Here is a 23,154-nt window from a genome sequence, read left to right as displayed (position 1 = left end):
ATTATGAGAGGCATAGATAGACTGGATGACTAACACCTGTTTCCTGGGGCTACAATAGCAAAGGTGAGTGGAGGAAAATTCAGGGGAGATGTCAGAGGTCAGGTTTTTGCTCAGAGTGTGGTGGGTGCTTGGAATGCATTGCTGGGGTTCGTTGCAGAGGTTGGTTTCATAGGAATATTTAACCTTTTGGATTCTGACCATTTTTATCCTTTCAGAATATATATTCCGGGCTGGATCCACGGGCAAACTACAGTACGAACATCTGTACAAACCAGTGGGTGGTTGGGTACAAAACCAATCCTGGAAAATAGGGTCACAGAGTATATGCACATGTTAGTAGTCCCTAAAAATGGGGACGTGGAATTCAAAAAAATAAATAAATCTTATATAGGCACATGAATGTAAGAAAATTAGGTCATGCTTATGAGGTTGGGAAGGATTAAGTTGTTGTGGAGTATGTTTCCATAGGTCAGTACAACATAGTTTGCTGAAGGGCCTGTGCTATAATGTTCTTTGTGAATCTCCTTCCTGACTTTTCCAATCTTTGAAAGAAGTCCTTATTGTTGGTTTTTGTGTCCAGAGCTTTGTGCTATTGTTTGAATAGCAGATGTGAATGTCATATGTTTTGAGCTTTGCACAGTTGTTCTCTACTCTGCACTTGAGGCTAAATATCAGCATCTTGTGCCTTTCAAGAAAGCGCAGAGTTCAATGTGCTGGTTCTACCACAGAAATCAGGGTGTGCACCAATCAGCAGGTCTTGTTCAAATGTGTGGGTATTTCTGGTAATTTACTGTGGAAAGATTCACTGTGCTTGAAGCTGCATGCACACGCAGCTCTAATAATTGTGGTGAAACATAATCCTTTCCCCTTCATGGTTCTCGGGGAAAAGCACAGAAATAATGTGGAGGATATTTCAAGACAACTTGCGTGGGGTTCTAGATAGGTTTGTCTGACGGAGACAGGGAAAGGATGGTAGGACTTAGGAGAGCAAGAAGAGGGCACGAGAGGGCCTTGGCAAGTAGGAAGAAGAAAATCACTGAGATTTTCTATGCATAAATGAAGAACAGAAGGATGAATAGTGAAGATAGGGCAGCTTAAAGATAAAGGAGGAAACAGGCCTGGAGGCAGAGGAGATCCTAAATGAATACTTTGCTTCAGTGTTCACCAGAGAGAGGGACCTTGGTCAATGCGAGGTCAGTATAGAACAAGCTTACGTGCGAGAGGATATTAAGGTTAAGAAGGAGGAAGTGCTGGATCTTCTTTAAAAACAATAAGATTGATGAGTGTCTGTGACCAAACGAGATATAGCTAGGTTACTATAGTAAATGAGGGCAGAGTTTGCTGGGTCTTTGGCAATGATCTCCCTGGGTGCCATCCTCTGGATTGTTTGAAGAAAGCAGAGGGTAGTAGTAGATGGGAATGTATACTCCCTGGAAGTCGGTGACTGGAGGAGTTCCACAGGAATCTGTTCTGGAACTCCTGCTCTTTGTGATTTTTATAAATGACCTGAACGAAGAAGAGGAAGGATGGGTCAGTAAGTTTCCAGTTGACACGAATGTTGGAGATGTTGTGGATAGTTAAGAAGGCTGTCATCAGGATGCAGAGTTGGATGGAGAAGTGGCAGATGGAGTACAATCCGGATATGTGTGAGGTGATGCATTTTGGAAGGTCAAATTTGAAGGCAGAGTATATAGTTCATGGTGGGATTCTTAACAGCGTCAAAACCATGAATCTCTCAAGGTTGCCGTATAGATTAATTGGCTAGTATGAAGGACGTGGTATGTTGGCCTTCATTAGTTGGGGAATTGAGTTCAAGAGCTGTGAGGTAATTGCAGCTCTATAAAAATCTGTTTAGACCACACTTGGAGTATTGAGTTCAATTCTGGTCACCTCATGACAGAAGGATGTGGAATCTATGGAGAGTGTTAATAGGAGATGTACTAGGATGTTCCCTGGATTGGAAAATATATCTTATGAGGCAAAGTTAACAGAACTAGGGGTTTTTGGACTGCAGAAGGTTGAGAGGTGACTTAATAGAGGACTACAAGATTATGAGAGGAATAGAAAAGGTGGACAGGGAGCACCTTTATCCCAGGGTGACAGTAGCAAATACCAGAGTAGATCAGTTTAAGGTAAGAGGAGGGAAATTTAGGGGAGATGTCAGAGAATAGTGGATGCCAAGAATACATTGCCAGGGTGGTGCTGGTATAATAGGGACATTGACATTTGTAGACAACATCTACAAATTTCCTGATGATACCATGGTAATGGGTTGTAGAAAAGGGGTTGATGAGTCAGCATGCAGGAGAGATTGAAAGAGTCACTGCAATCATCAAGGATCCACACCACCCAGGATAGGTTCTGTTCTCACTGTTGCCATCAGAAAAGAGGTGTAGGTGCCACAAAACTTGTACAATCAGGTTCAGGATCAGTTGCCACCCTCCACCATTAGACCCCTCAATTAGAAACTCATTTAAGGACTCTTTTGCATATTATTCATTATTGAATATTTATTTTCACAGTCGGTTTGTTTGGACTTTCCATGGGTTCAGATTTTCTTTTGTACTACCAATAAGTGATAATTCTGCCTGGCCAGCAGGAAAAAGAATCTCGGGGTTGTATGTGATGTCATGTATGTACTCTGACAAGAAATCTGAACTTTGAACATTTAAAAAACAACAGGCACATGGATACAAATCAAATGGATGCGAGGTAGGGAAGGTTTAGATTGTGGAGTAGATTTATTTAGGTTGGCCTATACTGTACTATGATGTTTTTGTTTATATCCCAGATAAATTCTGAAGCAGAGTCAATTATTTTTTTCTTATTTCTGCCATCTTGCTATCATTTCCCCTGGGCACTGTCCTTAGTGGTCCTATTCCCAGCTCACTCTTTTATTGCTGTGTCTGTGCAATAATTTCCTGTGTTTTATGGACTTTGATAATTTAGTATCCTTGTTTCTCCTTCTCCCTGATTATTTTCTGTCTTTCGTTGCTTCATAATCTCTCCTACCAAGTATTACTGTCTTTGTGTTTATTGCGTTTAATTTACTGGACATCAGCTTTGAGAAATGTAGACACTTCTAAACTTCAGCAATGACTAAACTTGGTCATTGAGACTTTGACTACATCAACTAATGGATGCAGACTTAGAGCATCTTCCCCTAATTTAGTTCCCTCAATAATTACTCATCAGTCTGCTATATGCCAGCCATGATTTTTCCAACAAACATCAGACGTGTGTCTCCCTGATTGGGGATTTTGTGCTGGGTTAGGAAGGTATGTGTCAGCTTGGCTTGTGACTCATGCTGTGTCCAGTTACTGCATCAACAGGTGCATGGTGCATTGAGTGATTACCGTGGTGGCACCATGCATCTTTTCTTTTTGTCCTGTTTGTGTCTGCAGTTTGATGATGAGGAGTAGATTGTTCTCCACATCCTGTCATCTGTGAAACCAACAGGAAGACAAAAAAAATTCAAGAACAGGAAGACGTATCACGAATGGAAGACAATTGGGTTTCTCTTGTTGAGAAGGTGATGAAACTAGAATGATTTTCCGGTTGCAATGGAGCATCTCTGGGACCAGTGGATATGAAATTCTGCAAAAATGAGTTCAATGGTCACAAGTTAAATAGAGAAAAGTGCTAGACTAGTCTGATTGGAAGGTTCCTAGCGTAGGTCTCTTTGTGGTTTCCTACCATCAACCAAGAACCTGCCAGCAGTTTTTCTTTTAGCAGTCAATAACATTTGAAAAGGAAGCAATCTAACGGCTTTAGGGAGATTGGCTGTCGATACTTGGGACTCTCAGACATCCTCTCTCGATTTTTGATCCTAAGTCTAGTAATCACTCATGATGCATGAGGTAAGTTGTCTTTTGGCACAATCTCTCTTTGTAAACCTAAATGTATGCAGCTACATTGTAAGTATGTTATTTCAATGGTTACAGTACAGGAATCTATCTGCGTCAAAATATGTAAATGTTACAAGTGCAGAAAAGATTCTTGAGGAGGTTACCAGGACAGGAGAGGCTGGTGAACCTCAAAAGCTGAGGGGTGACCTTATAAAGGTTGACAAAATCATGAGGGATATTGATAAGGTGAAAAGTTGGGGAGGGCATAGATTTTAGAGTGAGGGAAAAGATTTAAAAGGGACCAGACGGGCAATTTATTTTACACAGAGGATGGTGGGTGTGTGGAATGAGCAGCTAGAGAAAGGAAGTGATAGAGACAGATACATTTACCATGTTTAAAAGATATTTAGAGAGATACTTGGATGAGAAATATTTAGAGGCACATCAGCTGAATGTCGGGAGATGGGAATGAGCTCAGGTACACTATTTGGCCAGCATGGACATTTTGGACCAAAGGGCCTGTTTCTTGGCTGTTTAACTCAATGAGTCAAAGACTGCTTTGTGATGGATGACAATGGGGAAGAGTCCAGCCCTCTTGCATATGGAAGGATAGTATGGTGAATGCTGGAGCGATCATTGTATGATGGTGCTGAACAGGTCTGTGTTCTGGGTGTTGGAGAATATCCATGTACTCTTTGTGCAGGGGAAGGGGGCCTAGTTGGTATATCTTCGTGTGGAAGGGTTCCAGGCACTGCCTGTATTGATGTTGGTCAGTGGACTGTAGTTGATGGGGGAAGGTGAATGCCAGAAGGTGTGTTTACTGTAGCAGAGGGAGTGGGTCCCTGTTGTACAGCAATTGGAGTCAGTTAGTACCCAGCCCATCTATCTCTGCACCTGAATCAAACCCTTTCCTCGCGTTAATGGTTCCATGTGAAATAGTCTGAACCTTAACACCAGTTCCCAAGGTCTCACTCACAAGTACATACAAAATGACAGCAGAGAAACAGGCCCTTTGGCCTTTCTAGTCCATGCCGAACCACTATTCTATCTAGTTCCACTGACCTGCACCATGTACCTGTCCAAATTCCCAAATGTTAAAATTGAGTCCACACTCACCAATTCAACCGACAGCTCAGTGCCCTAATTTGGTCATAAATGTCTACTGCATGGCGAATTTGGTTGGAGACAACTTGATGAGAAGCGTGATGCAGAACAAAGGAGTGTGCTCTAAAATCTGAGACAACTATTTATGGGCAGTGTCAAGAAGCAATGCTACAAAAAAAGGGGACCAGAAATGTGGCGATCTCTTTTTCAAAAGGAGAAGGAAATCTCCATGGTGTTTTGCAGATTTTTCAGCAGTAGTTGGTATCTAATGGTAGGATGTGACAAGTTACTGGCCTCGGTGACCTGGGTGGCAAGAGAGATCTATGGCAACGAGAGTGGAAGAAGGTAGAATAGGGCACATTGATTACAGCACGTGTTAAAGACTGCAGTAAGTACGGAAGCCATACCACTACTGTCAAAATCTAAAACCCCACGACACAAGCTCCAGGGTTACTAGTTACAGTTATGCTGGGGAAAAAGTATTTCCCCTTCCACTCCTCCACTTTTTCTTTTGTTGAAAAATATCTAAAGAAGCTGCAGCTTCAAGGGTCAGATATAAGACAATAAAGATTAAAGTGGTTTGTTGAGGCAATGGCTCAGGAAGGATAATGGCCATTTATTCCTTCAAGTCTCTAAATCATATGGTTTTACGTCTGTGTCAGCCTCTGCAGCATTGCCACATTGTAGCAAGGACTGTGGCCTGGAATTGTCTATCACACACCTTGAGGTGCCCTTGTGTATGAAAGGTGCTACCTCCATGTTTTTCTCTGTGTTGTGGAATGTATGCCTGTAACATGCTGTATGGACAACGTGATGGAAATCATTTTATGTTTTGCATGAACAATAAAAATAAATTGGGTGCAGAAAAGAAGAGTTAGTGGCTGATCTGATTGCAGATATCTTGCGCAGAGTACGTGTGCAGGACTGCATCAGGGTGCAGGCTTCTGGATTTGGTGTGGTTTCTGGTTTGGAGGCTTCCAGCTTTCAACGTGTCACTTGCATGAATGTTGTGTCTACAGTCAACTGGCCACAGTGCTGATAATTAGAGACGTGTATGTGACTCCGAAGGTGCTTGGAGTTTAATGCAAAGATTAGCAAAGTTGAAATATTCACAAAGACAGTGGAATTCAGTCAATTATTCCAAAAGAAATTGAATGTGTCCACATTTTAAGTATATTATTTGTTTGCCTGCTTAATATTGTTGAAGTGTAAGGGTTTGGAAGTAAAGGAAGGAGTAGTTTAAGTTCAAGTTTATTATCGTCTGATTGTACAAGTACAACCCGTCAAAACTGTATTCTCTGGTCTGGGGTGCATAAACATTCAAGCACTCAACCAGACACAACACACGGATAGACAATATAGTTTAACAGATAGTAGAGTCTCGGATGGTTAGTGTGAGTGGTTCATTCAGCTGTTCAGCATTCTCACTGCCTGTGGGAAGAAGCTGTTCCTCAGCCTGGTGGTGCTGGCTCTGATCCTCCTGTATCTCTTCCCCCGATGGGAAGAGCTGAAAGATGTGTGTAAGGGATCCTAAACAATTTTGCACGTTCTCTTCAAATAATGATCGGGTAGATCACATCAATGGGACAAGGCTGTCACACATCTCCTGTGAGCCAGGTCCAGCCCTGACCTGCGGGGCTGCCTGTGTGATCTATATATATTGTGACCACGTAAGTTTCCCCAGTTTATTTCCACACCCAGAAGACTTTTGATGCATGAGGCTGCAAAAAAACACATTTCTCGAGATCAGCATTTCAGTTTGGGACTCTCCATCTTGACACAGGATTCTGCCCCGAGTGTCAACCTTTTTTTTTTTGCCTCCACAGAGACTGCTTGACTCTCTGAGTTCCTCCAGTAGTTTGTTTATTGATTCTGAATTGTAGTTTAATTGGCTGCTGAAATGTCCCCTTGTGTATCTCTCTCTCTCTCCACCTTTCTCAGACCTCCCTCTGTCTGTGTATTGTAAACACTACTCCACTCACGTCCAGTAGAGAGGAAGGATCTCGCCCCTGAAAACGATCAAGGAGCAAATGTAGAAAATATTGGCAGCATCATATTTTGATGGTTTTCTACATCACTGTCATTGAGGAGCCAACAAGAGAAATTGATATTTTAGATTTTCTATTGTGGAATGAGAAAATTATTAATCAATAATCTGGAATGTAAGAGGCCTTTGGTGAAGATTGACTTCATGGAAAGGCCAACCAGTTTGGGTCTATATTCTCTGAAGTTTGGAAGAATTAAGGGGGATCTTATGAGATATAAAAATCCTGAAGGGATTGTCAGGTGGATGTTGAGATGTTTTCACGAGATGGAGAATGTCAAATGAGGGAACATAGTTACAGGAGAAGGGACTGGTCATTTAAAATGAAGGTGTGTAGAAATTTTGTTTCCAGAGGGTGGTGAATGTTTAGCATTCTCTCACAAGAGGATTGTGGAGGCTAGAACATTAGAGGTGGAGGTAGATGAATATCTGAAAGATCCAGAGGATTGAGGGTTGTGTGAACTGGCACAGAAGTAGAGTTGAGGTAGTGATTGTGTTGAATGGCAGGGCAGGCTCGAGGGAGCAAGGGATCACCTGCTCCTCTTCCCATGATTTCTTAATCATGTGCATAAAGAAGAAAAATGGAGGGTTTGGGGCTGAGAGGAAGGGAAGGGGTTGATTGCTGTGTAGGTTTATATAATTTGGCATCAAATCATGAACTGAAGCAGTTGTACTATATGTAATGTGTTCTATGATGGAATTCTGAAACCTATATCTTCAATTGAACCAAGCAATATGGATGTGAGTTGGATATTGTAGATTGAAAAACGACATTCTGAGGGGAGGGAGAGGAGCCAGAGGTTGTGGTCCATGTTTGTACCATAATATAGATAGGAAGGGAGATGTGGTCTTGCAGAATGAGTTCAGGGAGCTAGTCGGCAAGTTAAAAAGCAGGACCTCCAAGGTTATATTCTCAGGATTACTTTACTAATAAGGCAAGATGCTGAAAGATAATACAGTTTATTGCATGGTTAAGGATCTGGCAGAGGAGGGAGGGATTCAGATATTTGGATCATTGTGGGCTCTCTTGCGAAGCAGGTAGAATCTGTAGAAGAGGGACGTGTTAGACCTTAACTTGAGGGGACAATATCCTCACATGGAGGTTCACTTGTGCTGCACGTGAGGGTTTAAACCAGAGTTGCACTGGGGTTGGAAGCAGAACAACAGGTGTAAGAGTTGAGGGGATGGCAGATGCTGGGCAAGTAAGTCTGAAAGGAAGGCAGGGGGAGTAATGACCATGATCAGGAATAATTGAGATGCGCAATGTGCACATGCACTGAAATTCCAGCTGGACAGGGATTGTTCTGTTTAAAAAAACTACCATAATAAGCATTTTTTTTTTAAGACCTGTAGCACTGTAATACTAGGCTCTTCTGGCCCACAAGCTGTGCGCCCAAATACACCCCTGTGACCAATTAATCTATTACTCTGTACATCTATGGAACTTGGGTGAAAATCAGAGCCCCCAGAGGAAACCCATGTGGGTCAAGGGGAGAACATATAAACTCCTTTTAGACCGGGATGGCACAGTCATCACAACGCTGTTACAGCGCCGATGATCAGGACCGGGGTTCAAATCCCACACTGTCTGGAAGGAGTTTGTACGTTCTCTCTATGTCTCTCTGGGTTTCCTCTGGGGGCTCTGGTTTTCTCCCACCATTTGAAACTTACTGGGAGTTGTAGGTCAATTGGCTGTAATTGGGCGGCACAGGCTTGTGTGCTGTATGGCTAAATTTTAAAAAAGTATAAATTTAAAAGAAAATTAAGTGCCATATTTAACCCAGGTCACTGGCGTGTTGATAGCATTGTTCTAACTAACTTAATTGAATTACAAATACAGTGAATACATAAGATATTAAATATTCACAGTAATCCTAGTGCAAAGAAAGAGACTTTGCAACGGTGCATACAGTCCTTTTGTGGTGTCACAGCAGTTCATGTATAGTGTAACAAGGGGATAGTTAAGAGTCCAATAGCTTGTGAAAAGAAAGTGTTCTTGAATCTAGTCTTCAGACTTCTGTACCTTCTGTTCAAAGGTTGCTGAGAGAAGAGGTTGTGACCAGGTTAATAAAGAGGGGTGGGGGAAAGTCCTTTATGATGTTGGTTGCTTTCTTGAGGTGCCTGCAATGGATGGGAGGTCAGAGCCTGTGATGGGCCTGGCTATGTTTGTTACCTTCTGCAGCCTTCTATGTTGCTGGGTACATGTATTGCCACACTAAACTGTGATGAAATCAGTCAGTATATTTTCCACGGTGCACCTGCAGAAGTTTGATAGATTATATGATGACATGCCAAATCTCCTCAGACTTCTTAGAAAATAGAGGTATTGTTGTGCCTTCTTCACACTTACCTCAATATGCTGGCTCTAGGAAAGATCTTCAGAAATATGAACGCCCAGGAACTTGAAGGATGTGACCCTATCCACCTCTGTCCCATCAATGCAGACACATGTGAGGTCCCTCAATATTTCCTAAAATTAACAATAAGTTCCTTGGTCTTGGTCAATTTGAGAACAAGATTGTTGTTCTGGCACCACCCAAACACGATTCTAATCTCCATCCTGCACTCTGACTCCTCATTTTCAGTGATTCACCAACAATGGTGGCATCATCAGTGAATTTGTAGTTCGACTGTGTTTATTTCAATGCAAGGAGTATTGTGGGTGAGGCAGATTAGCTTGGATTAGTAATTGGAATGATGATGTGGCCATTATGGAGATATGGCTGCAACATGGACAGGATTGGCAGGTCAATGTTCCTGGATTTCAGTGTGGAAGAAGAGAGGGATCTCAGGGTTCATATCCATAGCTCTCTCAAGGTTGTTGTACTGAATGATAGGGTAGTTCAAAAGGCTTGTGATATGCTGAGCTTCTTTAGTTGGGGGGGGGGGGGGGGGGTAAGATTGAGTACAAGAGATGTGAGGTAATATTGCACTCTGGTAAGACCACACTTGGAATGTTGTGTTCACTTCTGGTTGCCTCATTACAGGAAGGATGTGAAAGCTGTGGAGAGGGAGCAGAAGAGATTGACCAGGATTGGAGGATGTGCCTTATGAGGCAAGGTTAACAGAGCTTGATCTTTTCCCTTTTGAGTGGAGAAGGATGAGAGGTGACTTAATAGAGTTCTACAAGATTATGAGAGGCATAGACAGTCAGCATTTTTTTCCTGGGGCGAGACTAGTAAACACCAGAGGAGATCTAAATAAGGTGGGGGGAGGAAAGTTTAGTGAGACATCAGGGGTAAGTTTTTTTTTTACACAGTGTAGTGGGTGCATGGAATGCATTGCCAGAGCTGGTACAATAGGGACTTTTAAAGTACTCTTAGATAGGCATGTGGATACAAGAAAATTAGAGGGTTATGGGGTGTAAGGTACAGGAAGTTTAGTTTGTTGAGTAGGTTTCTATCGGTTGGCACAACATCATGGGCCAAAGGGCCTGTACTATGCTGTAATGTTCTACAATTTGTTTGTTTTAGATGGGATGGAGAAGGAGGCAAAAAATGTGGAGACATTACTTTGTTTATCAGGGAGAGTGTCACAACTGCACTCAGAGTGGGAGACTTTAATTTCCCCAATATTGACTTGGATGTCATTAATGCCAGAGGTTTAGAATGGCCAAATTTGTTAAGTATGTTGACAAGGGCTTCTTGAAACTACTTGTAGATAGTCTGTTTCCATGTTGTAAAACTGACTCCTTAGTCATGGGCAAGAATAGCTAATGTTTCAAAAGACCAACAAAGATAAACCAGGAAATTATACACCAGTGAACCTTGCATCAATGGTAGGAAAATTACTGGAGAAGATTTTTTTCAGAATGGATTTTTTAGAAAAAAATTGAGCTACCAGGGACAGTCAGCATAGCTTTGTGTGGGTGATGTCCTGCAGTTTATGGGGAAGTTTTTGATTGATGAGGGAGAGCTATGGATGTTGTCTACTTTGACTTTAGTAAAGCTTTTTGTCAAGTTTATTTATGGTCAGCTGAGCCATAAAATGGGATCCATGATGAGTTGGTAAATTGGCTCGGTCATGGAAGGCAGAGGGCAGTGGTGGAAGTCATAATTCTATCTCCAGAACTGAGACCAGCAATGTTCCACAGGGATCAGTGCTGGGACCTCCTGTAATTTGTGATAAATGTTAATACTTTCGATGAAAATGTAGATGGCCTGATTAGTAAGTTTGCAGATCATACAAAAATTTGGGATAGCAAGGTTGACAAAGGATGCAGCAGGTAGAAATTTGGGTGAAGATGACAGATGTAGTTTTATTCAGACAGTGGGAGGTGGGTTTTTTTTAGGTCAAATGCAAATCAAAAGGATACAGTAAATAGCAGGACTGTCAGGAGCATTGATAAAGAGAAATCTCGAAGGATAAAAGTCCATTAGTCCCGGAAAATGGCAAGAAGAGTATTTAGGTTGGTAAAGAAGGCATATGGTAGGCTTGTCTTCATCAGTTGGGGCATTGAATAAAAATGTTGGCAAGTTGCATTATAGCCATATACATCTTTGGTTACGTTACATTTGAAGTATTGTGTGCAGTTCAGCTTGCAATGACGGATGTGATGGTTTTGGGGAAGGTTCAGAGGAGGTTCACCATATATTGACTGAATTTTTTTTATTTTAAATTTTTTATTTTTCTCACTATGAACCATAGTGACCATATATTGCCTGAATTAAAGAGAATTAGATACAAGGAGAGGTTGGTGAAAATGTGAAGGCTAAGGGGAAACCTGACAGAAGTTTATACAATTCTGAGAAGTACAGAAAGGGTAGATGAGTCTTTTTTTTACCCCTTGGGTGCAAATATTAAATACCAGAAGTATTTTTAAGATGAGAGAGGAAAAATTGAAAAGAGAATTGTGTAGCAAGTTTTTTTTACACATAGAGGTGGGTACTTGGAACATGCTGTCAGGGGAGGTGGAGGAACCAGACTCATGGACAGGCACAGAATGGAGGACATAGTCCAGGTGCAGATATAAGGGATAGTTCAGATTGGTATAATTGTCAGCACAAGCTGAAGAGACTGTTCCCTGTGCTGTACTGTCAATGTCCTACAATTCGAGACAGCCAGGTTCTCCACACCATTGGCTGGCTTGGCTGCACAGGGAAGAAGAGCAAGAGTTCAAGGACTAGCAGTGCCTGTTTCTGGGCCATATTGTTCAATGGTTCTCAGGACGAGTTGTAGGAACTTGATAGTGAAGAGGGTAGATAGATGCTTCTGCTGCTGAAGATGAGAATCGGGGTAGTTGCCTCCCAGTGCCAGGATTGAAGATGACACAGAACAGTCACCAGATGATAAAAAGATGGGCAGGTAGTTTTGAGGAAGCAGAAGAACATGGACAGGTTAGGAGAATGGGCAAGGAAATGGCAGATGGAGTACAGTGTAGAGAAGTGTTTGATCATGCACTTTGGTGTTAGAAAGGTGTTGACTATTTTCTAAACGGGCAGTGTGTTCAGAAATCAGAGGTGCAGAGGGACTTGGAAGTACTTGTGAAAGATTCCTTAGGTTAACTTGCATGAGGAGTCAGTGGTAAGGAAGGTAATTGGAATGCTAGTGTTTATTTTTAGGGGAATAGAATAAAAGCAAGGATGTGATGTTGAGGCTTTAAAAGGCATTGGATTATTGTGAGCAGTTTTGGGCTCCATATCCAAAGAAAGATGTGTTGGGATTGGAGAGGGTCCAGAGGTGGTTTACAAATTAAAAGGATGATCCCTGAGTGAAAGGCTTTTCAAGTGAGGACAATTTGATGCCACTGAGAATCTATTCCCTTGAGTTTAGAAGGATGAGAGTGGATCTCATAGAACCCTATTGAATACTGAAAGGCCTGGATAGAGTATACATCTTGAGGATGTTTCCTGTGGTGGGGAGAGTCTGAGACCAAAGGGCACAGCCTCAGAATACAAACGCATCCCTTTAGAACAGAAATGATCATTTGTTTACCTAGAGGATGGTAAGTTTGTGGAATTTGTTGTTGTGGACGGCTGTAAAGGCCGAGCCATTGGGGATATTTAAGATGGAGGAAGATTTTTTTTGGAATACTTTATTTTTGATTTTACAGACTCGTGCATTTCAACGACACAGGAGAACATTTGTAACCATTTACAGAATATATTATACGGAGTCTTTCCCCCCACCCCAAAACGATAAATCAATAAATACATACTACACTTAAACCTCATTAGAACGCGATTCATTAATCCACGGAATCGTTTATAGCGCAGGTGTCTGTGGACCCCAAACTTTGCAAATTTTGAAAGATAGATGGATGGAAAGAAGGATGGGTTTGACAAATTACTGATGTGCATTTTGCCCTCAAAATCTGTTTCTTTGATCAAGATGACAAAGGGAATCAATTGAAATTATAGATTAAATATTTAACTTATTTTTAATAGATGTGTTTGACTGACATTTTTTATATTTACAGCTTGAATTTAGTTTATTTGAAGGTGTTAATCTGCATAAATTACCTTCATTATCGCTTTAAAAAAAGAAATAGATCCAGTTAGTTTGCCCAAGAAGTCAACAGTATGGAACTTTAGATTGGTCGATAAAAATGGAAATGACCTTGTTAAGACGTCCCCGGGCCAATCGAAGTCCATGTTGTATATCGCTTTGACCTGTCATGGCAGCTCCTTTTAAGTGGTCATTTTGAAGGAAAATATTGGGAAAATCTCAATTTTTCTGTAAAATAAGTTGATTAAAATTCAGAAAACCAATATTAAAAGAACACGCTTGCTTTCTTTAATTGAAATTGTTAGTTCTAGATAGCAGATCCCTCGAAAACTGGGAATATTTGGGTTTGATTATCTGTGGGAACTCTGACATATATGCATCTGTTCCGCGACTCGGCTGTAATGCAGTATGAAATCTTGGACCCCAACTAGTACATTCTAACAAGGTTTTACTGTAGTTACAAAAGAAAATAAAACAACAGAATGACAATGGTTACAAATAGGTCACAGAAATGATCCAAAGATAACATAGCCAAGAAGATACCCGAGCAACCTAAAGTACAGGAAAAAGCAAAACAAAAAGAAATGATACAAAATATAACTTGGGGGCGTGACATTTTAGGACTGATGTGAACTTACCACTACTGCTCCTTTTAAAGAAAGGAAGTGGGGGGGGTGATGTAATCATATCTACTATCCAGTGTACTGCAACTACGTTTGCCACACTTCATGTACGTGCAGTACTCCTCTTCAGATTGTAGTGAATTTTATCCAGGGGGACACAATTCTGCATTTCCATGCTCTCAGCTAGAAGTTAGACTTCCAGGTAACTGCTATACATTTCCTGGCCACAGCCAAGGTTCTCTTTACAAACTGATTTTTGGACAATCTCAAACTCCTGTCCATGATATTCCCCAGCAGGAACAGCTCTGGAACAGCTCAGGAAAGCCCACCCCTGTAATTTTTTTTTTCCAAAATATCCCCTACATCTACCCGAAAGAGTCTCACCTTGGGGCATAGCCAGGTTCAATGTACAAAAGTTCCCATCTCTCTGCTGAATCTAAAACACAATCCTGAGATTTCTGATTTTAATCTTGTGTAATTTTTGTGGCATAAGATGCAGCTTGTACAGGAAATTGTACTGTACCAGCCTATAATCTGGCATTAATGACTGCTGTCTTGATGCAAGTCAGACCAGCATTGCTCATGAAATGTGGTTCCTAACTCTGGCTCCCATCTTTGTGATGAAGCCCTGGTTTCAGGCCCTCATTTTCGAATAGGAGATATGTAGCAGAGAAGAATTTACGTGATCCCCTTTTGAATTTGAGCCTCCATCTCACTCCACACTGGCAGGACCACAGACAGGCCTAAGTTATCCTCAAAAAAAATCTTAAATTGAAAATAGCAGAAGAAAGTCTTATTTGATCAATCAAATTTTAAAAAATTCCTTGAATGACATGAACTTTCCCTTCTCATAACAGTTCTCGATACACCTGATCCCTTCCTGGCACCAGGTGTCCAGGATCTTGGTCATGGGAGTTAATTTATTCTGAGTTGGGGCATTTTAGAAGACAACCCCACTTTTAGACCAATGAACTAGTTTATTTTCTATCATATTTGAATTATGTGTTTTAATATGGGACTTTCCATTTTCCATGATAATAATTTAGTGTCCCATTTATAAAAGCTCTCCTGCCATCTTCTCTCCTGTGTATAGATCAATTTGTGCCCAGGAGGATAGACCATCTCCCTCAAAGAGCAAGGCTATAAACCTCGACTGGGCTGCCCAATAATATTTTTTGAAGTCTGGGAGCCTCATTCCTCCTGACTATAGTCTCAAGTTAATTTCTCCATGGAGACTCTAGCCACCTTGCCCCTCCAAAGAAATTGCCTAACACTTCCGTTGAGTGTTTCTAAAAAAAAAAAACTGGGACATTGGCAAGGGCAAAGATTGAAAGAGGTCTTGCAGCCTTGGCATCGCATTTAATACATTTAACCCTGGCCATCAACATTGTGGACTGGTTCATCCACCTGCACAGGTCTTTCTTGATCCTTCCAAGCAGAGGGAGATAATTCAGTTTGTCTAAATTCTGTACGTTATTGTCAACCCTTGTCCCAGATACTTTATCCCTTTTGTAAAGCTGATATTCTTTATAGTTCCCTTTTGTTAGTGGCATTATTTCGCTCTTATCAAATTGATTTTGTATCCTGAGATTTTATCATAATCTTCCAGAGTGGGTTGCAACTTGGCCAATGACCCCACTGGTTTCATCAACACATCTTGAGCAAATAAATTAATTTTGTGTTCTTCCTGGCCCACTCTAAATCCCTTAATACCCGGGTCCCGGTGGATGGCTTCTGCCAATTCAATAGTCAATATGAATAGAGACAGGAACAGTGGACAACTTATCTACTAGATCTTGTTAGTGGGAAAGCTGGAGATGTTTGCTCATTGGTAACAATTCTGGCCCTGGGTATGTGATACAGTGTCTCGACCCAATTTACGAATGACTGCCCTAACCCAGACTTTTCCAGCAGGGAGGAAAGCAAGGTTGAAGTGAAATTAATTCAAGGCCAGTGAACTGAGGCTGGTGATGAACACATGGGTTATTATATTGTTGCTGTCATAGAGACATGGCTGAAAGAAAGGCAAGACTGGCAACTCAGCATTCCAGAGGTGGTCTTTTTCAGTCGGGCTCGGTGAGGAAGTAAAAGGAGAGGCATCACAGTATTGTTTGAAGAGTTTATTGCTATAGTATAGAGGGTAGTATTCCAGATGATTAGAACGCTCTGTGTTTGTGAATAGCAGGCAAGAGATGTAGAACATGCCAGAACTACACTGCAGGTTAAGCAGTATCTGTGGAAGGGTGGCATGGTAAGTGAGGCGGTTAGCATAACACTGTGATAACACCAACAACCGGAGTTCAAATTCGGTGCTGTCTGTAAGGAGTTTGTCCATTCTCTCCATGTCTGCGCAGGTTTCCCCGGTGCTCCAGTTTCCTTCCTTTGTTCAAAAATGTACCAGAGATGTAGGTCGATTGGATGTAATTGGGTGGCATAGGTTTGTGGGCCGAAAGGCCCTGTTGCTGTATTGTATGTCTAAATTTTTTTAAAAATTAAAAGCAGAGGTAACATTGCAGGACCCTCAGTTCATTGCTTCGTGATAGTCCCTCAGACTGTTTAAGGAAGAAAAAACTGGGCCTGATACAGGAGAAAAACAAACAAATTATGTTTTTAAGTTTTCAATATTGAATTAAAATCTAAAATTATCTTGCAGCAGCATGAAGAAAGGGTGAACTGAATGGCAACTGTGGACAAAGTTGTTCAGACTGTGACGTTAAGCTGTTCCTGGGTGATGTTTGTTGGAGCTAGTGCCAGAGAAGGGTCAACATTACTTCCACCAGAACCAGCAGAACATAGATTGACTGATGACGTGGCACCGCATTGGAAGAAGCTACTCGCACCTCCTAAAGCTGCAGCCTGTGTGACACGATGGAAGGTTTGTCAATGTTAGTTTCGGTAATGGTAACCGTCAAACCCATATGGTTCACTAAATGGGGTAGAATGTCTGCCATCTTCCCCATCTGTCTCTGGGTCCACAACAACGTTGATTTTACCTGTGCTTAAAAAGACCCCAAAGGCACAGCTATTCCAGGCATTGGGATCTTCTCCCAAGGTACCTTTCATCCCTTTTTCAAGGACTTAGGGTGGTCATTAAATGCTGGTCTGGCCATCAATATTTCTCATCCCATGAAAGCATTGTAAAATGTTGCCCCTATTTCATGGACTGTGTAAGTCCCCCAGAGACACCTGACAACATATTAATGAGGAAGACCGAACACACTTCCATCTATTTTTTTTTTAAATTTTTAAAAATTTTTCACACTATGAACCATATTGACAAAATACACAGAAACATTTCCCTCTTGAATATACACAGTCATTTTTCCTTTCCCTCCCTCCTTCCCTCCCTCCCTCCCTCCTTCCCACCCCCCTTCCCACCCCCCTTCCCACCCTCCTTCCCACCCCCTCCCCACCCACTAAACGTTCAACATATACGATACATTAAACCCATTAAACAATGTCATCACACAATGAAAATAAACAAGAAAATTGTGTCATCTACTGGGTCAGTTCATTTCGACTTCTCATTCTATCATTTTAGGGGGTGGAGGTCCGCGGTAGGACTTCTCTGTTGTGTTCCATGTACGGATCCCAAATTTGTTCGAATACTGTGATGTAATTTCTTAAATTATATGTTATTTTTTCCAATGGAATACATTTATTCATTTCTATGTACCATTGCTGTATTCTCAGGCTCTCTTCTGATTTCCAGGTTGACATTATACATTTTTTTGCTACAGCGAAGGCTATCATAATAAATCTTTTTTGTGCTTCATCCAAATCGAGGCCAAGTTCTTTACTTCTTATATTACTTAGAAGAAAGATCTCTGGATTTTTTGATATGTTATTTTTTGTGATTTTATTTAATACCTGATTCAGATCTTCCCAAAACTTTTCCACTTTCTCACATGCCCAAATTGCATGTACTGTTGTTCCCGTTTCCTTCTTACAGCGAAAACATCTATCTGATACTGTTGGGTCCAATTTATTTAACTTTTGGGGCGTGATATATAGCCTGTGAAACCAATTATATTGTATCATGCGTAACCTCGTGTTTATTGTATTTCTCTTAGTTCCAGAGCATAGCTTTTCCCATGTTTCATTCTTTATCTTTATGTTTAGATCTTGTTCCCACCTTTGTTTGGGTTTACAGCTTATTTCATCGTTCTCTTTCTCTTGCAGTTTGAAGTACATGTTTGTAATCTTTTAATTATCATTGTGTCTGTAATCACATATTCAAAACTGCTTCCTTCTGGTAACCCTTCCCTCCCTCCTTCCCACCCCCCTCCAAACCCATTAAATGTTCAACATATACAATACAATAAACCCATTAAACAATGTCATCACACAATGAAAATAAACAAGAAAATTGTGTCATCTACTTTTACACACTGGGTCAGTTCATTTCGTCGTCTTCTCATTTTAGGGGGTGGAGGTCCGAGGCAAGCCCTCTGTTATGTTCCATGTACGGTTCCCAAATTTGTTCAAATACTGTGACTTTATTTTTTTAATTATATGTTATTTTTTCCAATGGGCTTTAAGATGGTTGAGAAGCACACAGGCCTTAGAATGGTGAGACACGCAGGCTTTCAGGTGAAATTAGCAGTTCCTGAAGTGGGTGACAAAGACTGGGGGTGACAGAACATTGATTACTTGTGAAACCCTTATTGAGGTGCTTCAGAAAAATGTACTTTTTAGATAAGTGCCTTCTTATGTAGTTAGAACCTTTTATATGAGTCAGTTGAGTCGAGTGCAGTATTTTTTCTGCAACTTTAAAACCCTTTTTGTGGGTCAGTCGAAGTGGTCTCTCATCCCTCTATACTAACGGGAAGAACTCTGATAATTTGACTATAACCACACAATAAGGCCAAGTGGGTTTCTCAAACCCACAAAGGAAGTTGAAGAGCTCATTACTCTTGTGCTGTTTCCTTAAAATGGCCTCTTGAACAATGAACCCTATCTTTTAAAGAAGCTGATCACATGGTTTTTGTTCCTGGCTTCTCCAGGGCTTCTGTGATGATTCTGCAAATGGATCCAGTAAAAGGAAAATGATGTTCAAAGCTTACTGAGACAGCCTTCTCCAGTCATCAGTGCAAAATGCGCAGACACACAACCAGACATAAAACACATGCAGACATGCACATGGTTGGCATAATGGTTACTGCAATGCCTTCACTGCACCAGTGATTGGGACCGGGGTTCAAATTCTGTGCTGTCTGTAAAGAGTTTGTACATTTTCCCTGCGTCTGCGTGGGTTTACCCCAGGTTCTCTGGTTTTCTCCCACCATTTGAAAGTACCAGGGGTGTAAATTGGGTGGCATAGACTTGTGGCCTAAAATGGCCTGTTACCGTGGTGTATGTCAAAATTTTTTAAAGTTGTAATATTTTAATTTTAAAATGATTTCATCTATACAAATAAATATTGTTTCAAGAATATCAGTGTTTTGGATGGTTAGTGTGAACAGTTCCTTTGGTTGTTCAGCTAGCAGACGTTATGGGCTGAAGGGCCTGTTCTGTGGTGAACTGTTCTATGTATAATGTCACACCAGAATTGGTGATGCTCATTGAGGAAGCTGACAGATTGAGCAAGCATCATTTGGAAATGAACACTGACACAACTGAGAACCCCAAGTCAACTGAATTTGTGGTTTTGAGGGCACAGATCTGAGCTGCCCAGACTGGATGGTGTCTAATCTGTCTTTATTGGGTATCACATCAATATTTTTCACTGGTTTGTAGAAGATGAAGCTGCTCATATCATAGCCATTGAATCTCAATCTGAGATATGCCTTTCTCATGACATATACTATGCCAGTTTTGACTGCTCTGAGATCTCTGTGCTACTTATGGCACTGCCCTGATTTAATTGTTGGACCACCAGCCTCTTAATGGATGATCAGCTCTGGAATTCCCCTTCTATCTTTACAATGTCTTTCAAACCCAAGCACTTGGCACCTACCTCAATATCTTCATGGTTTTGTTCCACTGCTTCATTGATAACATTCCTATGAAAGGCCTATGGATGTTTTAGCTATGTTACAGGTGCTCAGGCAATGGAGATGGTTGCAGCTAACATTGTTGAACTTCATTTGAAATATGAAATGTGAATTGTGATTTTTGTTCAATCCCTTTTGTATCTTGTGTGTGTTTTAGGTGTTTGGATCAACAAATATCGGAAGCACCTTGTAAAATCCATTAGTGGCCCCTTTCTGGAGGTGATAATCCGCTACATGAAGAGGCAGGATCTGATGAGCAATGAAGAAGTCAATCAGATTCAGGAACTGACCACCTCATCAGACAAAGCAAAGGCAGTGATTGATGTCCTCGCTGGGAAAGGAAGCACAGCCTCTGAGTCTTTGCAGACCTTCATTGAGACCACTAACTCACAGCTCTACCTTTTAATTACAGTCTACGGTGAGATGTTTTTATTTCATGTGTTCTGCCATCTTGTCAGGTCTCATTGGGTTACAGGCATGGGAGGGTGATCACAGGCTCGCCCTTCCCTCTCACGTGACAGAGGGTTTGACACAGCAATGTAGAAAGGCAGCAGAAGGGAACATTGTACCCATGGACATCAGTGATTTCGGTTCAATCTTTCTCCAAAGTGCAGGAATGGCAAAAGAGAAAAGGAGCAGCCAGAAGAGAAGCAGAGAGAAAGAAAACAAGGAGGATAGGCAGGGGAAGGAGTGTCGGGGATGGGAAAAGGTTGTTGCAGCACCCAAATATAAGGTCACTGTGGATACAAAGATCATTTGTATGAAAGTGGACTCCATAGAGATCACAGATCACAAGACAAAGGCCCATTGAGTCTGTTCCGTAAAACAATCCAAGAACTGCCAAACCTCCTCGTACGTTAGCCCTTGCATTTCGGGAATCATCCTAGTAAATTTCCTCTGCACCCTCTCCAACAACATCACATCCTTTCTAAGATAGAGGGCCCAAAACTGTACACAGTACTCCAAATGAGGACTCACCAGTGCCCCAAAGAGCCGCATTAACATTTCTTTACTCTTGTACACTGTTCCTCTTGAATGAATGCCAACATAGCATTTGCTTTCTTCATTACCAATTTCACCTGGTCATTAACCTTTAGGTTTCCTTGCACGAGGACACTCTGGTCCCTTTGCACATCCGAGGTCTGAATTTTCACCCTATCCAAGTAATAATCTGCCTGTTTGTTTCCACTGCCAAAATGTACAACTGTACCTTTATGTTAAATCTCATCTGCCATAATTTTGCCCAGTCTCCTAATCTATATCCTTCTGCAACTTTACGGTTTCTACTACATTTCCTGCTCTGCCACCTATCTTGGTGTCATCCACAAATTTGGCCACAAAACCATTCAAGTCATTAATATAAATTGTAAACAGCAGTGGTCCCAATACTGACCCCTGCGGAACACCACTAATTACAGGCAGCCATCCAGAACGGGAACCCTTAATTTAGACCCTTTGCTTCCTGCCGATCAGCCACTTTTCTAACCAGTTTAATAACTTCCCTGTAATTCCATCGGCCCTCATCTTATTCAGCAGCCTAATATGCGGCATCTTATCGAAAGCCTTTTGAAATTCTAAATAGATAACATCCACAGCCTCTCCTTTGTCTATCCTACTTGAGATTTCTTCAAAAAACTCTAATAGGTAATTTCCCTCAGCAATTGTTTATAGTACGTTTCTCCTTTGGTTCATTGCAGTCAATAGGAGATGCGATTGCTGGTGGAGGTGCGAGATTTAAAGGAGGTGAATGGGCCCTGGAGCCAATAAGAGGAAAAAGAAGCTCAACTAGAGTAGCCACTGTGGAGCTGGTTCAGTGTGTGAATGTAATTTTGAGGTTTTAGCTCTAGAGCCTTTGATGAGCAGAGGCAGAGAAGGTACCTTGAACCTCAGTAGGCAGGATGGTAGTCAGGGCAGTAGAATGGCCCTCCTGCCAGATATGGGAAGTCAGGGATCCTTGAACCCGCCATGCTGACCCCATCTGTGGGAAGTGTACCCATGAGGTCTCCCGACAGACAGGGTCGTGGAACTGGAGCTGCAGTCGGATGCACTCAGGATCATCCAGAATGCTAGGAACATCTTGAATGAGACTTTCACTGAAATGGTCACATCTAAGGGAAGCCGGCAGATAGATGGTGATCACCAGGAAAGGCAAGAGGAGTAAGCAAGCGACTGGTTTTGGACACAGATGTTAGCCTCACCAGCTTGCAGTTCTCTTGCTTGGATTTCTCAGATCAAGGTCCTACATTAGCCACCCTCTAATCTTCCAGAGGCTCACCATGGCTATGGAAGATAAAACAAATCTCTGCCAAGGTCCCTGCAATTTCATCCCTTGTCTCTCACTACATCCTAAAATACACTTGGTCACTCCCCAGGAATTTAACCACCTTCATGTGCCTGAACACAGACAACATATCCTCTTGGAATATTGCTATGTTTCAGGATGTCACTGTTCCCTTTCCCAAATTTTCTACATGTAAAGTTAGGAAATGTATTCATTGCACAGAGAATAGCTTAACTCAGCAGAAACATGATCCCTCTCATCTGCTAACATCACATTCATGTGGGAAACATTCCATGTAACCATCACTCAAATGAAGAATATATTCACAGATAACACAAACTGAACAAAGCTGGTCTACCCTCTTTTCTTTCCCTCTTTGTCTCCTCCTCCTCTGGTTCCTCCCTGAACTGCCTTCAGATGGTTCCTTTATTGTCATGTACATAAATATGCAAAATTTGTTTACTTTTGACTGCCCATAAAGGCAAGCAAAGAGACCCCAGTAATCTGGCGTTGTTACCAAGAAGAGAAAGAGAGTCCCTTCAGAGACATCAAATGTCTGTGCATCCCACCACCTTCTCCAGTTCTGCAATTATGCTACCCTCTGCAGAGTTGGGTTTAATTGATTATACTGCGGAGCCAGCATGCTTGTGATTCAGGCTGGTGGGTTACTGGTGTTGGTTGTTAAACATAATAAAGAAGGAGCAAGAGTTTAGCTCAGCTTCCCAAACCTGCTCCATTCTTCAGAATGGTTGTGGCTGATCTATTATTAGCCTCAAGTCCCCATTGCTCTCTTTCTCCCCATCTGTCAAAT

General features: G+C 41.6%; 1 protein-coding gene across 7 annotated transcripts in view; it reads left to right on the top strand.

Annotated features, from left to right (window-relative positions):
* Window positions 1–23,154, top strand: part of nlrc3 (NLR family, CARD domain containing 3) — a 71,673-nt gene that overhangs the window by 4,647 nt on the left and 43,872 nt on the right. For 5 of the 7 annotated variants that reach the window (XM_069905306.1, XM_069905300.1, XM_069905299.1 and 2 more), the window contains 2 exons: window positions 16,720–16,941; window positions 20,220–20,480. In XM_069905306.1, coding sequence (XP_069761407.1) covers window positions 16,935–16,941; window positions 20,220–20,480 — 268 coding nt within the window. In that variant the 5' untranslated portion in view covers window positions 16,720–16,934. Of the gene's footprint in view, window positions 1–3,498; window positions 3,861–16,719; window positions 16,942–20,219; window positions 20,481–23,154 lie in introns of those variants that run through there. The other 2 variants (XM_069905305.1, XM_069905303.1) reach the window with 2 other exon arrangements.

This window comes from Narcine bancroftii, chromosome 12, assembly GCF_036971445.1.
Source record: "Narcine bancroftii isolate sNarBan1 chromosome 12, sNarBan1.hap1, whole genome shotgun sequence".
In the NCBI taxonomy this organism is placed as follows: Eukaryota; Metazoa; Chordata; class Chondrichthyes; order Torpediniformes; family Narcinidae; genus Narcine; species Narcine bancroftii.
This window is presented reverse-complemented; position numbering and strand designations above follow the sequence as displayed.